Raw genomic sequence first — 22,524 nt, 5'->3', positions numbered from 1 at the left:
TACAGTATTGGATTAGAAGTTGTAGGCAGCCATTTCTCACCTCCTTTTTAGGTTGACTTCACACCAGGATGCAGTAAAACTTTAATGAGTATGATAACAGCTAGCCAAATTACAACTTCCACACAAGGTGTGGGGTCATTAACAGGAAGGATGATTTTAAATTGTTTTAGTAGCCAGCTCATGCTAGTTTTTTTATTAGCTCCTTATGCGCCCCAGGTAACTGGCTTGAGAATTGGGATGGCCAGTGGCATGCAGGGGACCGATACAGCTAAAGAAAGAGCATGAGCCACTTCAGGAGATATGTTCCAAGTTCCTCCCCAGGTCTTTTGCCTTTTATTCTCCAATTCAGGTATTACATTTCCACTGGTTTCCACCAGGATTGTGCATGCACCTTGACATGTTCACAGAAGTTCCACGATACAGAGTTTCACAACTGGGACAGGTCCCTACAATCGGGACACCAGGGTGACAAAAACAGATTCTGGAGAATTTCGCACTGAATAGGGTGGAGAGAACATAATTACCACATCGTAGCACTACAATGCCTCATCATAAACATAGAATAGACTAGATCCATTTATCACAAAAATCACAGAAAATAACTGATCAAAGAATATCTCTTGTATGTAAAATATACATTTGTAAGATATCATTTTAATACACCTTTTATACTTATTGATGCTGGGTTTGCAACACTGAAGTTGAAAGGAAAAAAATAAAAAAAAACAAAATAGACTTGCTGCCAGACTTTTATTTCTCATAATACTTATAGTTTGAGGTAACAATGAAAGACTGTGTGCTGTGAACAAAGTCAGTGATGTTTGTCTGCAGTCACATTTCTGCTATCAAAGTGAAAAGTAAACTTAAGACTTGGCATGTACACTAGAAGTCATATAAATATAGGTCATGGCAAACTGAGGACTTATGCAAACCTATTCTGCTCATATTTGTGACCACTGCAAAATATACCATTATTATGACAGAAGTCAAGACAGATGTACTTTACATCACTATCATTATTAAGTGTGTGTCTTTGTATGATCCACAGCACAGCTTACTGCAGGAACCAGGAAGTGGGAACAGGGGTGTGGGTCTTTGCATGGAGCCTTAGCAATGATGACTTGAATTCAGCTTTCCTTGATATAGATAAAAACTGATATTCCATGCACACACGTTTTATTTACAGCTGACTCATCAACAGTGACTAGTCACCCCTTCCTCTGGCAGCAGTAATTACAAGCAGTCTTTAATCTTCTTCAACAAGCTCTACTTCTCATGTAAGTCTCAGTGATCTCCTCAAGGCGCGAGCTGTTTATCAGGGCCCATTCAGCAGCAGCAGTCTCTTTCCAGTACAGTCCTTGGTATGGCTAAATTCCATTGTCCCTTTTTCAGCAGTCAAAAATCCATGATAAATTCTGTACAACACTGTAGTTAATATAACAGCAGCACCAGATATTATATTAATTCTTTTGCTAAAAGCTGTTTGCAATTATCTCTCTATTGACAGTATTTTACCAAAACTATATCAATGTACATCTCTAAATATCAGAAATGTATATTCTGATAAATACATTATTGTACAATAATTCTGACATGCAGGTCATGCTATTGGGCTAGGCTATATACAGAACGTTATATGCTCAACAATAAGTTGTATTTCTTTCTCTGGCAAAGAATAAAACATGACAATCAGGTACTACTCAACAATCTCAAGGATCTCTCAAGATTGTGGTTGTTATGGTCTTTCCCATATAGTTCTAAAACTCTATAGTTTAGGGTATTTTTTCCTCATCAGCCCAGAACATCAAATCTGCCATTGCATTGGTCCTGTTGCATAAACAGAGGTTAATATTGAATGAAAAAGCCACTATAGGAGATACAGTTTCAAAACTGTAACGAATGCTGGTTGCTAGAAGGAAGATTGATGTAATAGGCAAACGGTCAGTACTGTAAAGCCACTACTAAATCCCACTGGAAAAATCTTCAGAGTGCTCACGTGAGTTAGTCTAGACAATACTAACTTGCACTTGAAAAATATATATATTTATTTGTGTCTATACACATAAGTATAGTCCATGGGGAAAAAAAAAATTAAAAAAAAAAACAAAAAGAGAAAAGGAGAAAAATGTCCTTAGTTAACCTTAAAAGATGGGAGCATTTTAACAGTATCTCTGTGCTTTATGGAGACAGATGGAAAATACAGTAGACAGGTTGTAAAACAGACAGACAAACAACATATAGGACAAAGCACCTCAAAAAAGACTGACTGAAGAAATTTTTGAAGCTCATGAGCCAGAGGTATAAGTCTGGTCAAAAATCTGACTCGAGAACTACTCCCCTCTTACAGTAGTACAAAAGAACCCCCAATAGTCTTCTCAATTTTACTTGGCACTCAGCCTCTGAAAAGGTTGAAGAACCCTGGAGCAGAGAAATTACTACAGTACCAAGCAGCACTTGCTAGCTTAAAATTGCAAGTCTGGATGGCGTTTACCTTTCTTGCATGTTTTGTGCCTTCCCCAAGCCATTAAGAAAGAGATCTGGCTTCTGCTTGCGTGTAACCAGTAATGACAACCTCTTTGCAGTTATCTGTGTGCAAACAACCGGAGACATTCAGAACTCTGATACAGCAATCCAGTACCGAAGTAAGTTAATCACAAAATAAAGCCATTTATAAACAGGTAGATTGTTAAAAAATAAAGGAAAAGGTTAAACAAAGAAAAACAATCCCACATGCAGACCAGTTTATCAGTGCTTTCATTTCAGCAGGATGGTACAATGTGAGAACATACATCCAGAGCCCTCTGTGGTCTCCACAGTCAGCAACACTGCTTGTCAGGTGATGGAGACAGGATGGTCCATGCAAATGAGCAGACCCTTCACAGCACACATCTTCAGAATGGATTAGAGTCACAAGAAATGGAAGTTCGATGGAGTGACTGATAATTAGTTGGAAGCACATTATTTTAAGTAATTATCCCTGAAAATATGCTTATTTATTGAATATACTGGCCAACAGCATCCACTAACTGTCCTTTTATTGCCACAGTAAAGCAGGACCATGTAGTAGATAAAAGAAGAATCACTACCTTGGGTAATCTTTAAAAGCCAAGATAAAAATCTTCAGCTACCCAAGTGGCATTTCTTACTACTGACAATTATTATCATACAGAAGCTATACCATATTTGTGGAGCCTATGGTTAACGCTACATTTATTTCCACTATGTGGTAAACAATATCTGAATTAATACTATGTAGCCGATTGATGCCATCTGCTTTACAAGATGGAAGGGATGGGAGACCGAGAGCGCCTTAGAGGACAAGGTGAGCTGTAGGGTGATGTTACTGGAGACAGTCGCAGAGCATTGCCTGTCAAGCCAGCTATGCTGTTTAAGCTTCGAGATTTTTCATAGCCTTGTATGAGAAAATGCACAGACATCAGTCGAATTCAGCCAAAAAAAATAGACAAAGACAAACAATACAATGTAATGTAGTCCAAGGAGCTATCTGTGACTCAGGGAATCTGCCTGCAAAAGAACTCAATGCTGAGATGCATTACTACCAAAAGATAATAATAAATGAAATTGTTTACAAATTGATGCAGCTATTCTTTCCTAGAAAATTAAACAGACTGCTACACAAGAGCTCTGACCTGCTCTCCCACACCCCATCTTGCACTCAGTGCTGCTCTGTTGGCTTCAGCAGGGTTGCATAGAATGCAGGGTAAAGGATCCCAGCAGCGTTATTGGATGAGCTATCTATCTGGCTAAGCATAATCAAAGCCCCATTAAGACAGACTACAAAAATGGTTAGAATTATATAATCTTTGATGAACTCAATTCCTCATAAAGTATATTTTTTCTTTAAAAATAAAGAAAACAAACCCCAGACAAATTGTATACAGTATGTGTAAATCACTTCTGCAGAGGATTGAATGATAATATGCAAAAGCAACTCCATCCTCCAAAATATTAACCCTAAGACTTTGTGTCTAATACTAATGCATAATAAGATAGCATATTAAAGTATAATAAGATAGCAGAGTCTGACATATTTGTAAATGACTCCTGATAGGCAAATTTAAACCACCACATTTGTGCTCCTTCTCCAACTGACTCAAATGAAATAAATATATTAGCCCACATAGGTAAGTAGTAAATAATTACGCATCAAATGAGGCAACCACATAATGCTTCACAATTTGGAGAGAACATTGCACTTGCAGAGATTTCTGTTCAAATACACCGTGAGTTCTAGCTATCTACTTTTTGCTGCATATAGGTTGTTTTTACCTCATAAAGGCTATTCTGTAAAATGACAGAAAAGCACTGCTATTCACTGCATCACTATCTTCATACTCAAGGATCTTCAACAGCACCTGAATCAATCCACTTATGAAGAAAAGGCTCAGTCCTGGAGGACGATGCCAGCATGGAAATACAACGAAGATGGAGCTGGACAGGACCTCACTACTCAAGTACATGGATACTGCTTCACTGCAAGCATAAGTCCCATTGATTTCAATGGCACTACCTATTTGCTTGAAGAGAAGTACGCATCTAAGTATTTGTCAGTTTAAGACATTCAGGAATAAAATGCTTTCAATGAAATACTAAGACTTTTCCCACATCTAAAATGCCAATGATGATACAGCTAAGCATCATACTGGACATTACCAGGCAGAGAGTTGTTAGCAGCTCCAAAACAAAAATCATATTTTATGTTCTCCTCTAATGGCAATTAACATATCTCTTATACAGTGAGAATTGCATACTGTAAAACTATACTTTAAGCAAATGTATAACCGCATGTCTGGTAAAGTGTTCTGCAGTGCTCTCTCCAAATTGCAAGGGCAGGCTAGACTGTGATGCTTCACAGCCTTCTGATACATTCCAAAAACAGCCTCCAGCTTCTGAGTTTCTATCAGCATTTACACAGATTAGAATTATGTCTGAAAGGAGAATCGAGGGGAAGCACAATGCTAGTGTATACAACAAAATAGTCAGGTAGACTTTCATTACACAGAAAGTAGGAAAGTATGCTTTAAAAATATTTTTCCTGCAACTTTTCTAACAATAAAAGCAAAGAACTGATACAGGAAGGTGGTAAAGATGACCAGGAACTCCTAAAAAATAAAACCCAGATACACAAGATGAATAGAGGCATGATTCCAAATGGTACTTTCCAGGTATTTTGGTGGGCTTTGAATCAGCTCCAAATCAGTGTCATCTTAGAGATGGATATAAGGTGAAAATGCAAAAAAGCTTAAAATAAATGATAACTGAACACAACCAAGAAGCAAAAAAGGAATCAAATGAAGGGTAGACTTGATGTGTGAATTAAATTCAAGTATTCAAAATCATTAGGATGTTGCTTGAAGATGGTTTCTTCTCACGAGCTAGCCTTTTTACTCTCTATAAAATAAACTTGAAAGCCAGTGGTTAAAATATTTCAGCCTAGACTAAGGTTATCATCGGAGCCACCAGAGACAGTCAAAAAGCATATTTCTCATTGAGAAACTGTCAGTTCTGAACTCAAGCCCTATGTTTCCAGTAAAAGCTATGAAACAATTTTCTCTTGAATCTAAAATTTGAAATTAAAATGTTCAGGTGATCCCAGTATAAAATATGTTTTATTGTTATATAATAAATGATTATTATTTATATGATTGTTACATGTTACATGGTTTTATTGTTATATATTATGTTCCATTTCTTTAGCAGCTGGTTGGTAACTTATTATTTCTGTCTGTTGTTGTAACTTACTATTTCTGATCTGTTATTTCTGATCAGAAACAGTAGATCTGTTTATGATCTACTGTCAAGTGAACAGCACTCAAAACATTTATACTAATATTCCTAAAAGAAGTCAAGAACCTTATCTTGCAAGATGCCATGGCAATCTGCACACTTCAGGAGTTCCTGACCTCCTCAAAGACTGGACTCTTACTATTAGAGATATTTTAAATAATCCTAGTTGTTTAGACTACAATGTAAGACCTACACACAGCGTAAAGCATCCTAAACCTGTGCAAAAACATGTTTACCACAAAGTCCCATTTAATCTAAGCATTAAATATGGGAATATGTAAACCACAGGAGCATAGAGGCAATCATACTCTTTAGAAATACCATACGCATTAAACTCTGGCTGCATACTGATTCACAGGTTTAACCTACTGAGCTCATGCTTTTGAAATATGAAAAGAGCATTTGCAGAATAATACAAGAGAAGTCCACTAGGGTCTATGGCTGGGTAGGACAGCTATGTTTGCTGAACATAAAGCATGGTTAAAAAAAAGAGGAGGGAACAGGATGGGGAGACAGCAGAAAAATCTCAGCGGTAAATATTTGTCCAGGGCCACATGGCTACTCTAGATGAACCCTGAGGTGAATGACTGCACATAAGCACTCAGGAATGTGAAACTTGTCAGAATGATATAATTTGCCAAGAGACCAAAGCAATTTTTACCTAAGGAAACTGCAACACTTTTACTGGCACTGCTGATTTTGAGGTTACGCTCTGAGGTTATTAGGTTTGTAGCCACACCATCAGTCACATGGGTGATGCATATAAGGACAGAAGGTTTTGCAAACTCTGCCTGGGGAACCCAATCCTACTGAACAGTGAGTAATGAGAATTGAAGAGGCTGAATAACCAGAAAGGCATTTTTAGCACCTTGCAAGATCAAGCATTGTTTACTGTAGTTGAATTCTGGCAGGGGTCGACAGTTACCTCTTAGCATCAGTGGCGTATTACAAAGATGAAACATTTTGTGGCACTATAAACTCAAAACTTGTCTTTGAACAAATCTAAACAGCATCTTATTATATGCTTGGTTGTGTTCAGAACAAAAACATTGCCTACTTCTGACATTTCAACCTTTCAAGTGTAATTTATTCAGCTGTATTTTTAATGAGTTATTAAGTGCAGACCCAAATTAATAAATAATTAATTTTTCTTTTATCATGACACATGGCATTGAGTGATGAGTGGCTGAATGAACAAGGTCTGAATTGCAGGCTTTTCCATTAAAGATAACAGACAAATGAAGACAAGTGAAATGAGGGTCCAACATCAAGCACATTTTATGAAGACTAAAGGAGATGAGTGTTTCTAAAAGGAAAGCAGGAAAAAATGACTAGGAATAAAGAAAAAAGATACACTGTGAGCACAATCTTTCCTTTTAGAGCATTGTGCACATCATTTTACTCTGATTGCTTTTCACAAGCACATTGCTGAGTAACCTTTTATGATCTAATGAAAGAAGTTCATACCTTTCCTGATCCCTCCATCAGTAGCACACGTGTAATCACCTGTTGTCAGTAGGAAACATGTTCCCCCTCTTCTGTTTTTGTCTCTTGTACTAGAGCGTCTGATGGGAGGGAGCCTTTCACCAGGTGAGAGTGGTTGCTCACTTCCTGCACTGTCTTCACCTGATAACACTGGTTAAAGCACCATGCCCATTTACAGACAATAATGAATGAGGAAATGAGACATCACAAAGAGCTTATGCTGAATGCTGGATATTCCCATCACTCAAAAAATAGTTATAAGGTAAATCATTAGAAGAAAACAAGATTGCAATTCACCATTAATCAGTACAAAATGGCAAAGAGTATATTTTCTATTCAAGAGCAATGATCTTTTGACTTCCCTGTTCTTTTAAAGCTCATATAAAGTTATATTAAACTAACATGAAATAAGAAATAATCAGATCAAGGCTCAGTTGGTTGCCTATTATGTACTGCAACTTTTCAGGATACAGTCAGACTTGGATATTTCAAACAAGTATTTACTATACTGGCTATCATTTTTTGCTAAACAAGAGGTCATGTTAGTAATTTCTCCTTAGATGTTGCTTATTGTAGTTTAAAAGACAACCGCTCCCCAGGAGGGTTAAATTTTCAACATTTAGCACTAAAACCTGTTGAATAACACAGTTAGTTTTCATTTCTATACTTCTCAGACTTGCACTGCTTGTCACCATAAGCACCCAACATTAAATGCTGTCTTTGGTCTCTAGTTTATTTTGTCAAACAGTAAACTCTTACCTCTCCTGATTTGGCACTCCCAAAGGACTGTCTTTAAAAATGATCTACTATTTCAGATTCAGGCCTCACTTCAATGAAAAATTCTCTGCTCAGAACAGCACGTAACAGATAATGGCAAGTTACTGACTTTAGCTTTAGCTTTGCATTTAAACCTGAGCAAGTGTTTTTCTGAACTGGTAATGCAAACTTCAAAAGCCTTGAAGTTTTGCACAGAATTCCTAGTGATGCTAATAGCTTTACCAGAAATAAAGCTACAGTGCATGATGTGAATGGTGGCACTACGGAAGAGAAAGTCAGCACTTTAAAATGGCTCCTTTTTGCATATCTGCTTCCTCACTAACGTCAAGGATTATAACACCTTGTAAATAAAGCTGCAGACACACAAAAGTGTCTCTTTGCTCTAATCACACTGAGCCTTCTCCATGCCAGAATACCTTTAGTGAGACCTGAAGGCATGAAAAAGCTGTTATTATTAACACTTTGAAGATATCTGAAAGTGTGTATCACTCAAAGCACTGTAAAACTAACTATATTCCACCCACAGTGTGAGTCCTTTCAGGAGTTTCCATCCTCTTAAATATATTTAGGATGCTCAAAAAGCTGTGTTAACTTTGTCTGCATACACTCACTTGGAGACTGAAACCCAGCTTCTTTGAACATAAATGCTATTCAGTAACAGAGCAACACACCAAAGATAGATATTGTTCAAAGACTGATTTTCCAGACTCTATACTTTTTAAAAATTAAATTTCAATTACTGAATGACACCAGACAGGGGTTTTGCTCTATTATTCTTTAGTAGCTTTCCAACATTAGTCTACTGACTGGTATGTGAGCTTTGTAATCAGACTGTTCTTGGTTTAAGAATAAATACATTCAAAACCAAACAAAAAATCCTTGCCGCTAAAAAATTTGTTTCAAATACACTGAGAGATAAAATTGACTCCAATTTGAAGAGATATAGAATATAGGGGAAGAAGCTATCATTTGATATGCATTTTTATAATTATGTGATTAGCACAAAATACTCCTTATCCATCATTTGGAACTCTAACAAATAAGATACTATAAATCATAAACATCAACACTAATAATGATGATGATGTTGCTAGGGGATGTCATTTTCATTTTTCTTGACAAACTTTACATCAGCTGTACTATTATCATTCAATTAATAGTAAATATCATGCAATGTCTCATCTAATACAGATGAAGGAGATTTATCTAGCCAGGGAAGCGGAATGCCAAATGGAAAGAAAGCTAGAAATATAATTTCTTCTTATTTCCTTTGAGTGCTGGGCTTTTGATGTAAAGCACCTGCTCCTTTTAAATGACTGCTTCTTTGTAGGATCTTGCTTAACAGGCCACGATGTGGCACGGGCAAAGCTGACACAAGAGACAGACACTGAGGCAAAACACCATGGAGTCCAACAGGGTGGGACACGGTGGCTGCTCAGATAGTCACAGTCATGCAGAAAAAACAAGAAACATCCATACAACGCAACAAACAACGGGCAAAAAAAAAGGTTGATATCATCAGCAGGAAAGCATTCTCAACAGAGCAAGCAAAACTGTATAGACCAGCTACATAGAGGTTTGGGAACATCACTATACCTATTTTATCCTCTATGAGACTGACACACGCAAACACTGGAGGGGAGAAGGGTGGGAGCTACGTCTTCTCCTGGCAGAAAGACTAGCTGCTTTCTGACCCCTACCAAACGTACTGGTCTATAAAGTGTTTTCAGAGGACATGCATTTCCAGTGGGGTCCTACCTGATGATCTGTTGTGCTCCATCAGCTGGTTGTCCTTGCCCAGGCAGATGTCACCCTGTGTGCTATTGCAGGCCATGTTCAAGTCTGTCTTGCAGAAGGTGGGCGAGCTGGCTTGAGGAGCAGGAGGGATGTGCTTCTTCCGCTTCCTTGGCAGTTTCTGCTTTGCCATGGCCAGGGAGTAGTACATCCCAAAATTGTTAACTATCACAGGCACCGGCATGGCTATGGTGAGCACCCCCGCCAGAGCACACAGGGCTCCCACCAGCATGCCTGACCAAGTCCGTGGATACATATCCCCATATCCCAGTGTGGTCATGGTGACCACAGCCCACCAGAAGCCAATAGGGATATTCTTGAACTGTGTGTGCTCACTCGCTGATGGGTCATTAGGCTGGGCTCCCACCCGCTCTGCGTAGTAGATCATGGTGGCAAATATCAAAACACCAAGCGCCAGGAATATTATCAGCAGCAAAAATTCATTGGTGCTGGCTCGCAGTGTGTGCCCCAGCACCCTGAGGCCCACAAAGTGCCGGGTGAGCTTGAAGATTCGAAGGATCCTCACGAACCTTACCACCCTGAGGAAACCAAGCACGTCCTTAGCAGCTTTGGAGGAGAGCCCGCTCAGACCTACTTCTAGGTAGAAGGGCAGGATGGCCACAAAGTCAATGATATTCAGGAGGTTTTTGATGAATTCAAGTTTGTTTGGGGAAAAAATAACACGTACTAAAAATTCAAATGTAAACCATACCACACAGACTCCTTCCACATACGTCAGGGCAGGATCTGTCTCGATTTCATACTGTAGCACAGTTTCTGTTCCATTGGTGACCAGCTCAGTTTTGTTTATAATAGTATTGAAAGCCTCATGTGTTTCCAGGCAAAAGGTTGTGATTGAAACTAAGATGAAGAATAAAGAGGCAAAGGCGATGAACTGAAACGAAAAGAGGGAAGAGACATAAGAACCACACAGCTCTTCTCATTAATACTAACAGTGTCAGCGATTATTATAAATCAGTGCATCTTTTACTTATTCATCCCCAAGTGATTCAATTCATATGAATAAAACTTTGCATCTAGGCCAGTGGAGTGCAGCAGACAGTTCTCACATCTAATCTTGGAGAACAAAAAGTCTTGGTGATTCATAAAGTGGAAACAAATTCTTTAATCTGTACTAATTACATTCAGTTGTCAAGGTGCCTTAAAACTAGCCCCCATAGACACCAACCACAGCAAGATTTAAGGCTGTCCAGCGCTTACATAGTGGAAAATGGGGTTGTACCTAATGGCCTTGAGATTATGGTTCAGAAATTCACACCTGGCCTGAAGGGTATCTCAGAGGGTCCTAGGGACTGATCCAAACACCATGCTGCCTTTGGATTTTCAATGAATCACAAGTGCAGGAAGTTTACTGACAGAAAATGACTTCTGTGTTACAGGCCGAGTTGGTTGCACAGCCTGTTATGTTCACAGTCATCCACTGTTTGTACTCTTAGGCAGGACTATGAGTAAACCTAGAAGAACCTCTCTTATTGCAGTGCCAGAGCTTTGCCAGGATGTTAGGATCCACAATCCTGCTATCAAAGTTACAAAGCCAGGACAATCTGAACAAACTGGGAAATACAAATTCAGTTCTATAGGGGCCCATGAATAGATAAAACACAGTTAAATAACCTGGAGACAGTCCTCACACAGGATTGTTAAGGACTTAAAATCATTTACAGTCTGATCTTCAACTCAGTCATTACAGTCATGCATTGAAGAAAAGAGAATGTCCAGGACAGGATCTCATAAAAATTAACACTGAGACAAACAGCTAGGGGTAATAAACATTCATACACCCAGTAAAACTTATCAAATTAAAAAGTGCTTTGAGGGCAGTTGATCCTTTGCTACAATGGTCAACTTCTTTTAAGTGACAATACATTATCACTGTATTAGCACTACCATAGCAATGGTGTGGTACATGAATAGATGATGTGTTTAAATCCCTCCCTGAGCAAGGATTTATAACATGTTACCAATGTGTTTATCATTCTGGATTTTCAGCTTAATAGACATCTTATAGCCAGTATTGTCATGGAAAAAACTCTGAAGACTTGCAAATTTTAGAAGGTGTTAGGGGTCCAAAGAGAAAAAAAAAAAAGATGACTAAATAGGTTTTTAAAAATATCTATTGTCTATGTACTTCCTCATATGTTGAATTTCATATAATGAAATTTTACCGTTGCATAAAGAAAAACCCACATTTCTTTCAAAACAGCAGCAAATTACTAACTGTTTTGGCTTTGGATTCTTGCAGTTTTAAATTTTTACTTGCTAGTAAAACAAAAACATAAGCTAGGAATAGCAGAGGTTGAGGCAGGCTCTTCATCCTTCTTAATATTGTTTATTATAGTCAATAAACTTAATGTGGTTTATGCTTCCCTTAATAATACTTAAATATCACTCAGGGTATCGCTCTCTTAATCCATTAATTCCCAGCTTTAAACTAAATACCTTAAAGAAGCCAAGCTAGTAGAAAAAAGTATATTCCCTACTACCACTCTACTGGAAAGAGAAGCTTATAGTATGGGTTCTGGTGTTACTGGCAAGAGAAAACATGGCAGCAGGATGCTGGCATGTTACCACACCAAAATCTTAGATCTCAATAAAATATTTTAGTTACAAGGCAGACAGAACAGCACCCATAAGCAAGAATGCCTCTATTAATGTTACTCTAATCCAGTCTGCAACACTGAGGCAAAACCTATTTGGTGTACATTGGGTATCAGTCACTGAATTCAGCTCTCAGATTTAGTGTTATCTGCCACAGGAGTTCATTTGGGCTGGTGCAATACTGAATGGTTGCATTTTTCTAACACAGACTATTAGTTCAACAACAAAATGTTGTCTCTACAACAGCAGAGAGAATTGCTTTTATTCCAAGAAACAAATTTAAATTTGCAATGCAGGCCTGGCAAATTTATTACATTTGGACTCATATATCTATCAAACCCCCATATATCTACCTATATCAGAGATTTGCAGTTTGTTTATGGCTTCCTTTCCACAATCAATGAAACAAAGTATTACACCAGGCCCCTCCATTACAAATGCTCTAAATCTGTTATCTTTCAGAAAGGACTGACTCAGGGACTGAACTGAACACTTATCATCCAGTCTGAACTTCTCCTGACAAGCCTAGCAAACAATCTGACATTGTCTGGCTGATTTTTACCAAACAGGCTTTTCTGCCTTTGCACTAACTACAAAACTGATGCACATTCACAGCTCATTTGCTCCTGGCACCTGACACCAACACTCATGAAAAACCCTCAGTCTTGTGTGAAACAACTAGAGTCAGCAAATACAACCAGATTTATATAACCCAAGTGAATTAATCTCAGCAGATCTCTGCAAAACCTCTCCACAACACAGAGAGAATTTACCAGACTCTAAGCAACCGGTGGGCTAAGAATGACCCTTGGGAGACTCCTTGAGCATCCTCCAGCATCTTTCTATGCAGTGAAGGAGGGAAAAAATAAATAAGTTTGGGGAGGTTAAAAATCACTAAAGCTAAATAGTTTGCAACCTGGGTGGGAACTTTTAAAAGATAAAATATTGGGCAACCTCTTTAACAGTAACACTTTGGCGATTTCAAACTGTGAATATTTTTAGCCTGAAAAGCACAGAGAATTACAGTAAACCTTGCCAAACTAAAATTTACCAACAACTCAGATATATCAAGGGCTAACTGTGCATTCAACTATGCACTGAATCTAATAGTATGTAAATAATTAGCACCTGCTTCCGGGCTGTATTTCAGAAAGAGAGTCCATTCTGGTTCAGATCCTTTCTAAAAAAAATGCCAAAGACCAAGGGATTAACTACAGATAGAACTGCCTGACAAGCTGTTTATCACTGTTTTGCTCAACATTGATCCTGTGAAAGGCCACAGTGCACTTGGCAAAGCAGATCAAAATTTTTACCTACATTCAACAGCGCTTTATTATCCCTAAAGAAAAAAGACATTCAATCATTTCCAAAATCTGCTGAGTATCCCACTTTGTTATCCTAAAGGCAATCATCTTTCAGAGGTTAGAACAAAGGCAAGAAAAAACTGTTAATCTGGTGATAGATTTCTTGATAGTTCTGCAATTTCCATTCATAGCAATGTAAAACAATGAGATGAATACATTTGACCATGCACAGAATAGCACATGCTTCACTGGCTTTCAGCAAAGAGATGCACACGGAAAAAAATTATCTTTTGCTGCATTTTGCTTTAAGCTGTAAACTCCTTGGATCAGAACATTCTGGACAGAATTCGCACAGGACCTAACACGATGAAACCTCATACACAAGACCTACAATGTTATCACAGTAGTCAGAGGGTTCAGAGAACATGCAGGAAGAAAATGCAGTGGTCAATGCAAGAAGGAATATTTTATCAAAGAAAATTGCTTAGAGACTTACGTTAACAAAGATACTTCCTTAGTATTATATTACATAATACCAGGCAATGTGTTAAAAAGACTCTACCATATTTTTTGTTAAGACTTGTAATGACAGAAATTAAATGAAGTCATGTGCTAGCCTCACTTTATGCTTTCCTTCTGCTTCATCCTAATTCCACCTTCTCTGAGGGTAATGAGCCTTTAAAAACACATCCATTTTTGTTCATGTGGGCAAGCACCACATTTTAGATGAAGTCAATTCAGATTCAAACTCACAGATTGTCAGTTGGATGTGACCAACCAACTTCTGTTCCTCAGTCTTGTTAATGTCCACAATATGTGGGGTACCACACACAACTTTCTGGGGATTTTGGTTTGGTTTTATGAAGCACCCTAATCTAAAAGGACTTAGCCTGACCATCATTTTGGAAAAGTCACGGCAAGGAGACCATTTGCTGTTTGAAGCAGCATTTCACTATGAGAAGTTCTGGAAACTTAGGTTTTAACTTCCTACAACACAAATTCAGCCTTGGTATACAGCCAAACAGTTTCATTGACACCCTTTTTTAAACTAAAGACTGTGGCCCAAGCACATGTCTTGAAACTATCTGGAAAAAAAGTTGAAGAAAAATTTCCGAATAAGATCCAAATAATCACAGTCCTTCTCTCATTTCTTAAAAGTTTGGTTTTTTTTTTAAATACCTGTTTCATGTTTTTTCCAATGGATGAGAAAAATTATCTTTCTTCATTTAGGTTCTTCTTTTTTTTCCCCCTGAGGGACAACACTTTTCTAAATGAGAAAATGGTTGTACAGACACTCCAGGGCCACCAAATCAGCCTTTTTCAAAATTGAAATTAATACAAATGACATTAATAAAAAGTTGTGCCTGGTTTTGCCAGAAGTGGGCAGTTAAAAGTTTCAGAAATGTTCAGTATGTAATACACAGCATGCAGAACATTTCTCTTTAAGTAGTTAAAACTCTCAGTAGGTTACTGATTCTCTTTTTTCACATTTTGACAGCAGCATACACCCAGTTTTGTCCATGTGTATCGGCATCACATTTCAGAAAACACTGGTACAGATTCCAGCTGCCAGCTTCTCTAGTTGATGGGATCATCAGCCAAGCTCTGTTGCTGTGTCTTACTAATGTTCACAACCAGTGGATTAATCATCTACAACTTGATTTTTAATGAAGCACATAAATCTAAAGTGAGCATCAAATGTCTCCATATAATTTGTTGGAAGTAAAAACCTTTATGATTACTATTTGAACTCAGTGTCCCACTGGGAACAGAGCTGCTCAGAGTTGAAGGTAATTTCAAAACTGAGAACCAATTCTTGGATTGCAAATTGAGCAGTCTGTGGATTATAACAATTTCTGTGCATCCAGTGTCCTGCTTTAACTTGCACATACCTCCTGAAGTGCCTTGAAGAAATTAAGGTCACTTAAGAATCGTGGCTGCAAATGACCTGACAACAGTCTTGTAGGTCATGTCTGTGTTTCACAGTAGGAAAAGGCACCTGGTCAGAGTACGCTGTGGCTCACGTCTAATCCGCATCCAAGTTTCCTTTCCAATGCAAACCCAAATAAAACAGCAGCAGAGCTAGAAACTGGTCCTCACACTCAGGTGTGTTATTCATAAAATCAGACTACTATTACTCCATATTCAAGCTATGCTTTGTATGTCCATCCTGCACCCTTAAAAGAGGTTATAGCTACATATTCTTTAGTATTCAAAGATGAACAGGTTATAGTCAATGAAGCAGTTAATGCACAGGTAATTATTGGTAGTCAGTCACCCTTATTTCTTGTTTCATAGTTAACTTTTGAATAAAGTTTCTCACAATATTTAAGTATTTTCCCAGAAAGACTCTGTATCCCATCTGGATACAACTGGTTCTGAGGTTGCATCTCAGCACCTCCTCCTTAAACTCTCCACACTGTGTAAAGTATATTTTTTAATGTGAGTATTCAATAGCAGCTTTTATGGTTGTGTCAGTTCATTTGTGTTTCATTCCAGGACTTAGAAGGCTTGCCCTTGATATGCTTGACTATAGAAAAAGAAAAGTACTGAATATTTAATAAGCCCTTGGAAATACAACATTTAATATTCTCTAATGCAGGTACAGAATTGCCTTTGAAGAAAACAGGTGACAATGCTGCTTTAAATAAGTATCTTCACAGGCACATTACTAGATTTGATAAATGCATCTTGCTGGAATTTAAAACAATTTAAAAAAAAAACAATAATCCTCCCCATCATACTTAGTAGACTAAAAAGACTGTCACAGAAAAGAAACTGCATTTTATTTCTTAAACAAACCAGCTTTGATGGGCTTCCTCATGACTGAAACCAAACTCCTGCTTTTGTTACTAAAGATAAGAGTTTATGGAACGCCTTAGCTTTTCCTGACCAAAACAAGAATGGGGGAGTTTCCATAGCTGAGTTCTTTGCTTTCCCACCAGACCATTCATGCTAATGGCAACACTCAAAATGGAGTAACTTTTCTGCTGGATAACAAAATAAAAGGAAGGCAGCTTTTTTTTTAAAACATCATGCTAATTTTGTAAAATAAAGAAAAAAAAGATGTCTATACTGTGGAGATTTAAAAATTATTTCCAGTGATGTCTGTTCATATCTGTCAGTTTAAGCCTCTTTGTTTCATAGCTCAGAGTATGATATAAACCATTTGAAAAAATTAACTGATTCAGTTTCTTCCTTCTACTAACCCTCTGACCACAAGAAAGAAGCTAATCTATGCATCAAGCTCATCTAATTGCATTGACTACAAAAATTTAGTCATATATATTCATTATAAAACTGTATTTTGCAAATTTTTCTCCATATGTACCCTAAGAATACACTGTTTCTTAGTATAGACAGCTATAAGTGGCTATACTGAAATTAAATATTCCCATCATGAACTTTATGATCTGATATTGACATTTTAATATTTTTTCTCTCGAGGCTCAGGAAAGAAAAGGCTTTGTCCCTGTAAATCTTTCATGTATTTGCCCCTTAATATTCTCCACAAGCCTTTTTTGTTCTTCCAGGAATTCAAACCCCAGTTACTTTGTGAAATCCTCCTAGTTCTGTAAGTGTAAGACACAGTCAAACAGGGAACAAAGCCAACGTCACATACTGTTTCCAATCAGTCACGACTAACTTGTGATGCAAATTTTTTAATCTAGTTTTATAGCTGCTTAGTCATATAAAATCAAAGTCTTAAAAAGAGAAATCCCATAAAAATTCCAATAAATTTGAAGGATTTGGGTGTTCAATGAAAATACGACTCATCTATGGATGTTACTTAAGCAGAAAAAGAAACTGCATTTGTAAAGTAAATGGCATGCTTCACTCTAATGAGTAGCAACTGACATTGGAATGAAATCACAGAATTATATACCACTTCCAGCTTTAAAAAGAGTTGTCTCTGGGTTTAGATTTGACAGATTGTTCTCATTCCTGATTTTAACACGATAGATTTTTTTCCCCTCTCCTTATCTTTCATCTGGATAACAGGAAACTGCTAAAATCATAATGTGATTTTAGAATGAGCTCTTGTCATGACCTTAACTGCATAATTTAATTTTCTGTGGGATGAAATTTAAATATTAATGCTCATTTTACCCAAACCCAACATCTCACCAAAGAGATCATTAGTCTCTTCACAACAATATTTCTCTCAAAGTTGCTGTTCTTCCTTAGCTATAAGCTCTCCTTGGAAAATTAACATTTTACACACACATACACAACAAAAAAAGGAAAAGCTGCATATGTTTTTATGGTGTGATGCATTTTCAGATCATTGCATCTGGGTATACTGAGTAAGATACCAAATACCATGAGCATCTACTAACCAAACTACTGGCATTTAAAATATAAACTCAAGGCAAATATATTCTCAGTTTGCTTCATCAGTCATAAATCATAATCTCTCACATTATCACTCTCCAGAGATTAAGGAATGGATACAGACACAGCATTTTAAATAAATCTTCAAGGGAAAACCAAAAACATGATACATGAAGTATCAGGCACTAAATCCCATTTAATGTCTCTCAGAATTTATAACTCATCCTCCTTCTGGGGGCTAAGGTGGAATGTCAGCATTAAACTGGCTTTTAAATGTCTGCATAAAGATTCAACAGCCCAACTTTAGCATCCTAATTGGGAAACTCTGGCTATTACGATATCTCAACCAACATCAAGCCACAGTTGGTAGAGTTCTTGCCAATATTTTCTTTTTCGTCCTGTCAAAGGTAAGTCTACTTTTTTCAAATCCCCAGCACAGTTCTTCCTCATTTGTACTCTCTCCTGCTAAGATCATCTGGCTTTCAATTTAACACTTAACATTCTGCTACTATAATTCTACACATAGTCATATTTGAATGAAAAAATCCATATATCAATATACTTTTATTTAAGAACAGCTTATAAGTAAAAACTATTCATAGATTTATAGTGCAGGAGTATTTACAGATCAGACTGGCTACCATCTGCATGCAGTAGTGGGAACACAAATGTACTCACGCTTGCTCATTCTTTTCTCATTTATTACAATATTACAAAGCAGTTGTCTTTCATTATGAGCTGGAGCACAAACGATAAGGCTACAAATGCCTCTTTTCATACCCAGAAATTCAGGTCCACAATTAAGACACTCTAACTCAGCTGTCAGGTAAATCAGCAGTCTGACACCAGTTTGACCCAGATACATACCTGCATCTGACTCAACAAATCTTACATCATTTTAAAGCAGTTCATAAAGAAAACCAGTTACAAATTATGCTGTATTTTAATTGCATTTGTGATGTACATTTCCCAAAGGATTCAAAACTGATTTACCAACTTCCCCTGATATAGACATGTTCTGCTGCTCAGCATGGAAAACTTTTCCTCTGCTGAGCAGCTGGAAAGAAGTTTCAGTGGGAAGGGGTGTGCATACTTCATGCAGTAGGAGTCCACAGGACAGGCCTGACCTGCTGTCCAGGACATTCTCTTGTACACCACCCCTGGCTGCCTCACACCCAAGAGAATTACTAATTTCCTAAATGACCAGTGCTGTTTCCCATCAGCAAATCAAAACTATCTCACTTTATTGTCCCATTGAGCAGCCAAGTCAAACATGTCATGGGGACACAGAACATATATAACAGTCTGGTTTACCCTCCTGAAGACTCAGCAGAACTGCTTGAAAAGCAATTATGCTGCCTCCAGAAGCTTCTATTTCCCATCCACTTGAATTCATCAAGCTTGTTTCCCTTGCGATCTTTCCGAGCTGTAACTATTGCAGCAGTGTTTTAGGTTTTACAGCCAGCTGTGCTGATTTTTTTTTAACTAGACTTGGCATTTATATTCTAACAATCCTTTTTTTTTTTTTTTTAAGGCATCAGCAAAGCTGTCTTCGACCTTGCCTTATTGAAAAGGTCGGCATGGTTACGTGACCTGATAAGCAAAGCACTGCCACTCATTCATTAAACATTGCTATCAATCAGACAGGCAAAACACTTCTAGCAGCTGCAAAAATGCAATGGATGTTCTTCCTGGAGTGAAGGCAAAGGTGAGAAAAAGAGAACTTCTCAGTCCATATTCTGGGTCTGGCATCAGACATTCAGAGGATTCTTATTACTAAAGCAGCATCTTCTGAAATAAACTAAAATTCTCCAAAAGGGCTGGAGATGGCAGATTTTGAAGGTCCCAAATTTACATGCTGAGTTGAATTAGCCACTCAGTATGCCTTGTTTCCCTTCCCTAGACTAGCTGCTGTTCACATGATTTCAGCAGAGATTAGGCTCTGGGACCTGGCAATTTAAAGTACTGTATAGGCAGCATCTTTCTTTCTGTACTTGATTTATCATGATAAGGTTTCATTTGGCTCAATGGGTCAAAATTGGAAAGAAAATATTCAGTATAATACTATTTATTATTAATAGACTTTCACACACATGCAGAAAAATGGAGAAAAGAGAGAAATTCTTAAGAAGACAAATTCATGAAAATTCTATTATAATGTAGTTTGCCTAGTACATAAATCTCATGTCCATTAAAATTACAGAAACATTTTCAGCCCTATCATCTCTGTCTCACTTAAGCACTCAGGCTCATTTATGTCTACTTTTTCTCTCACTCAAAACAAGCCTGATGGCCTAATTCAAAATTATGCTTCAGTGAATTTAGAAAACTTTAAGATTTTGAAGCTCAACAGCCATTAAGATTTGTAATAGGGCTCATCTTCGCTATCACCAGAGAAGCTTCATAACCAAACCATATAACATTTGTCATCCCAAATCTAATCAAAACATACTAGAATTATTTACAAGTTTTCCAGACTTGTGCCTTTCCTGTACAACATAATAAGACTTCTATTGAAACTGCTGGAATACAAATTGCTGAACTACTCCTAAAAAATTGAAGGGATGAAGTCATTTCCAAGACACTCAAAAGTGTATGTTGGGCCTTTAAACAGCTTATTACCAGGCCTCATTTGACTTAAAGCTCTTTCTTACTTATACTTAAACTAATTAAGGAGTATTGGTTGAATTTTTCATACTTACACCACAGATGATGGTGGTGGTGTAGGTGTTTACTACCTGTAGCCTAATGAATAGGCTACCGAGACTATGACATTACCTAATTCTTAGCTGGTTGGTGTGCTAGCCTTAATAATGAACTTCCAAGGCAGCAGGTTTTGTGGAGTAATCTAAGTTGAATAAAAGCAAATTATGAATCCAGAAACTGCATCCTATGGCTTCTAATGAGAATTGTCACAGTTGCAATCCAGTAGATAAAACTCCTCTGCCATTTGCAATAGCAAAGTCTCAAGCTCCCTGGTTCTGACATGAAAAACATCTAGGGAGTACAATTCATTTCCCCATGTGTCCATAGTTTGGTCTTCTCTGCATTTTAGACTCTACAGTGCCACTGCACTGTTATTGTCTCTTCCCTGTCCCTCACTCCCTCTTTCAAAGCAGCTCTACTCTCAGGTTTACCACTGGATCACAGACTTTCCTTCTCTCTTCTCAGCAACTCCTTGCCTTATTTCTATATCCATGTCCTGTATTTCAAATCACTCCTTATTTTCATATGCAGCTTGCTCTGAGAACTGATGCACCTCCCCTCCGAGTCTTCCTCCAGCCTCAGCCTGCACTTCACATGCTACCCTGGCTCTGTCGCAGGCTGTTTGCTCAGCCAACCCTCTTCTCCTCCTGGTCTCAATCTCTGTATCTTTCTACCTCTATTCATGTTTCTGGAGGATCTTCAAGCCCTTCTTCTCTGACATAAATCACAACCACCTTCTTGTTTCCCATCTCCCAAAGCAACTTCATCTTCCTTCTGCTCCAGCACTGATACCACATCATGGGCTCCTGGCTCAGCCACTCTCATATACCTTTTCTGCTTCCATTCACAACCTCATCAGGATTTTTATGCCAGTGTACTCTCCCTGTGTCATTTATGTGACTTTCATATTTGAATTTGAAGAGCACGTGTTTCCGTAAACTCATCTGCTTTTTCCAAATGATCTGATGAAAGATATTATTTCTTCCTCCAAACCTGGCCTTACTTTCAGGCTGAAGACTTCCTCCCACACGAGCTAGATTCCAGGAAAGTAGAAGGGAACACAGAATAAATGCTGAACTTAATTAAACAAATCTACTATCTAATAAAATTAAAACAGTTCCTCTTCAGAGGAAGATTTATGCCTTTCTATAGTTAAATCACTGGATGGTCTATAAAATAAAAGCAGTATCTCAGCTTTAAATTTCTCCTAGGCCAGACAAGAGTGTGTCCTTGGAATCCCTCCATGATCTCACAGGAGCCTCTTTAAAGTCTTCTAAGATTTAAAAAAATCATAATGTTTGAGATATCTAAACTGATGAACTGCGTACCCAAACACTGATACAGCTGAAAGAGTGATGCACCTGGAGAAGAGCTCGAGGTCAGAAGGGTGTTTTTACGAGAGGGGGAAGGGTAAGGCTGTTAAAGCTCCTGTGTGTGATGTATGTGAATATGTTCCAAGCTCACAACACAATCACATAGATCAAAGCTAAATTTAGAGACAGTGAATTATTCATTGAAACAGTAGTCAGCTAGGCTTAGCTGGAGTCTCGGGAACTGAGCACATCACCCCAGACAACACTGTTTCAGATCTATCTTTTGGCTCCATGGTGCAAAAGAATTGCATTGCTCTACCAGTTGCCCAGAATCTCATGGAAGGTTTTCCTAAAGATAGGTAAAAAAACTATACGTAGCTTAC

General features: G+C 37.8%; 1 protein-coding gene across 8 annotated transcripts in view; it reads right to left on the bottom strand.

Annotated features, from left to right (window-relative positions):
• Window positions 1-299: 299 nt before the first annotated feature.
• KCNC2 (potassium voltage-gated channel subfamily C member 2) overlaps window positions 300-22,524 on the bottom strand; it is a 104,932-nt gene continuing 82,707 nt past the window's right edge. For 2 of the 8 annotated variants that reach the window (XM_057429400.1, XM_057429401.1), the window contains exons 3-6: window positions 9,829-10,759; window positions 7,276-7,443; window positions 2,492-3,412; window positions 1,372-1,425 (exon numbers count right to left, since the gene is read on the bottom strand). In XM_057429400.1, the coding sequence (XP_057285383.1) occupies window positions 3,276-3,412; window positions 7,276-7,443; window positions 9,829-10,759 (1,236 nt within the window). In that variant the 3' untranslated portion in view covers window positions 1,372-1,425; window positions 2,492-3,275. Of the gene's footprint in view, window positions 1,426-2,491; window positions 3,413-7,275; window positions 7,444-9,369; window positions 9,502-9,828; window positions 10,760-22,524 lie in introns of all 8 variants that reach the window. The other 6 variants (XM_057429407.1, XM_057429404.1, XM_057429402.1 and 3 more) reach the window with 6 other exon arrangements.

Source organism: Pezoporus wallicus, unplaced genomic scaffold (genome assembly GCF_028554395.1).
Source record: "Pezoporus wallicus isolate ANWC-B61680 ecotype Strahan unplaced genomic scaffold, APGP_CSIRO_Pwel_v1 contig_5069, whole genome shotgun sequence".
NCBI lineage: Eukaryota > Metazoa > Chordata > Aves > Psittaciformes > Psittacidae > Pezoporus > Pezoporus wallicus.
This window is presented reverse-complemented; position numbering and strand designations above follow the sequence as displayed.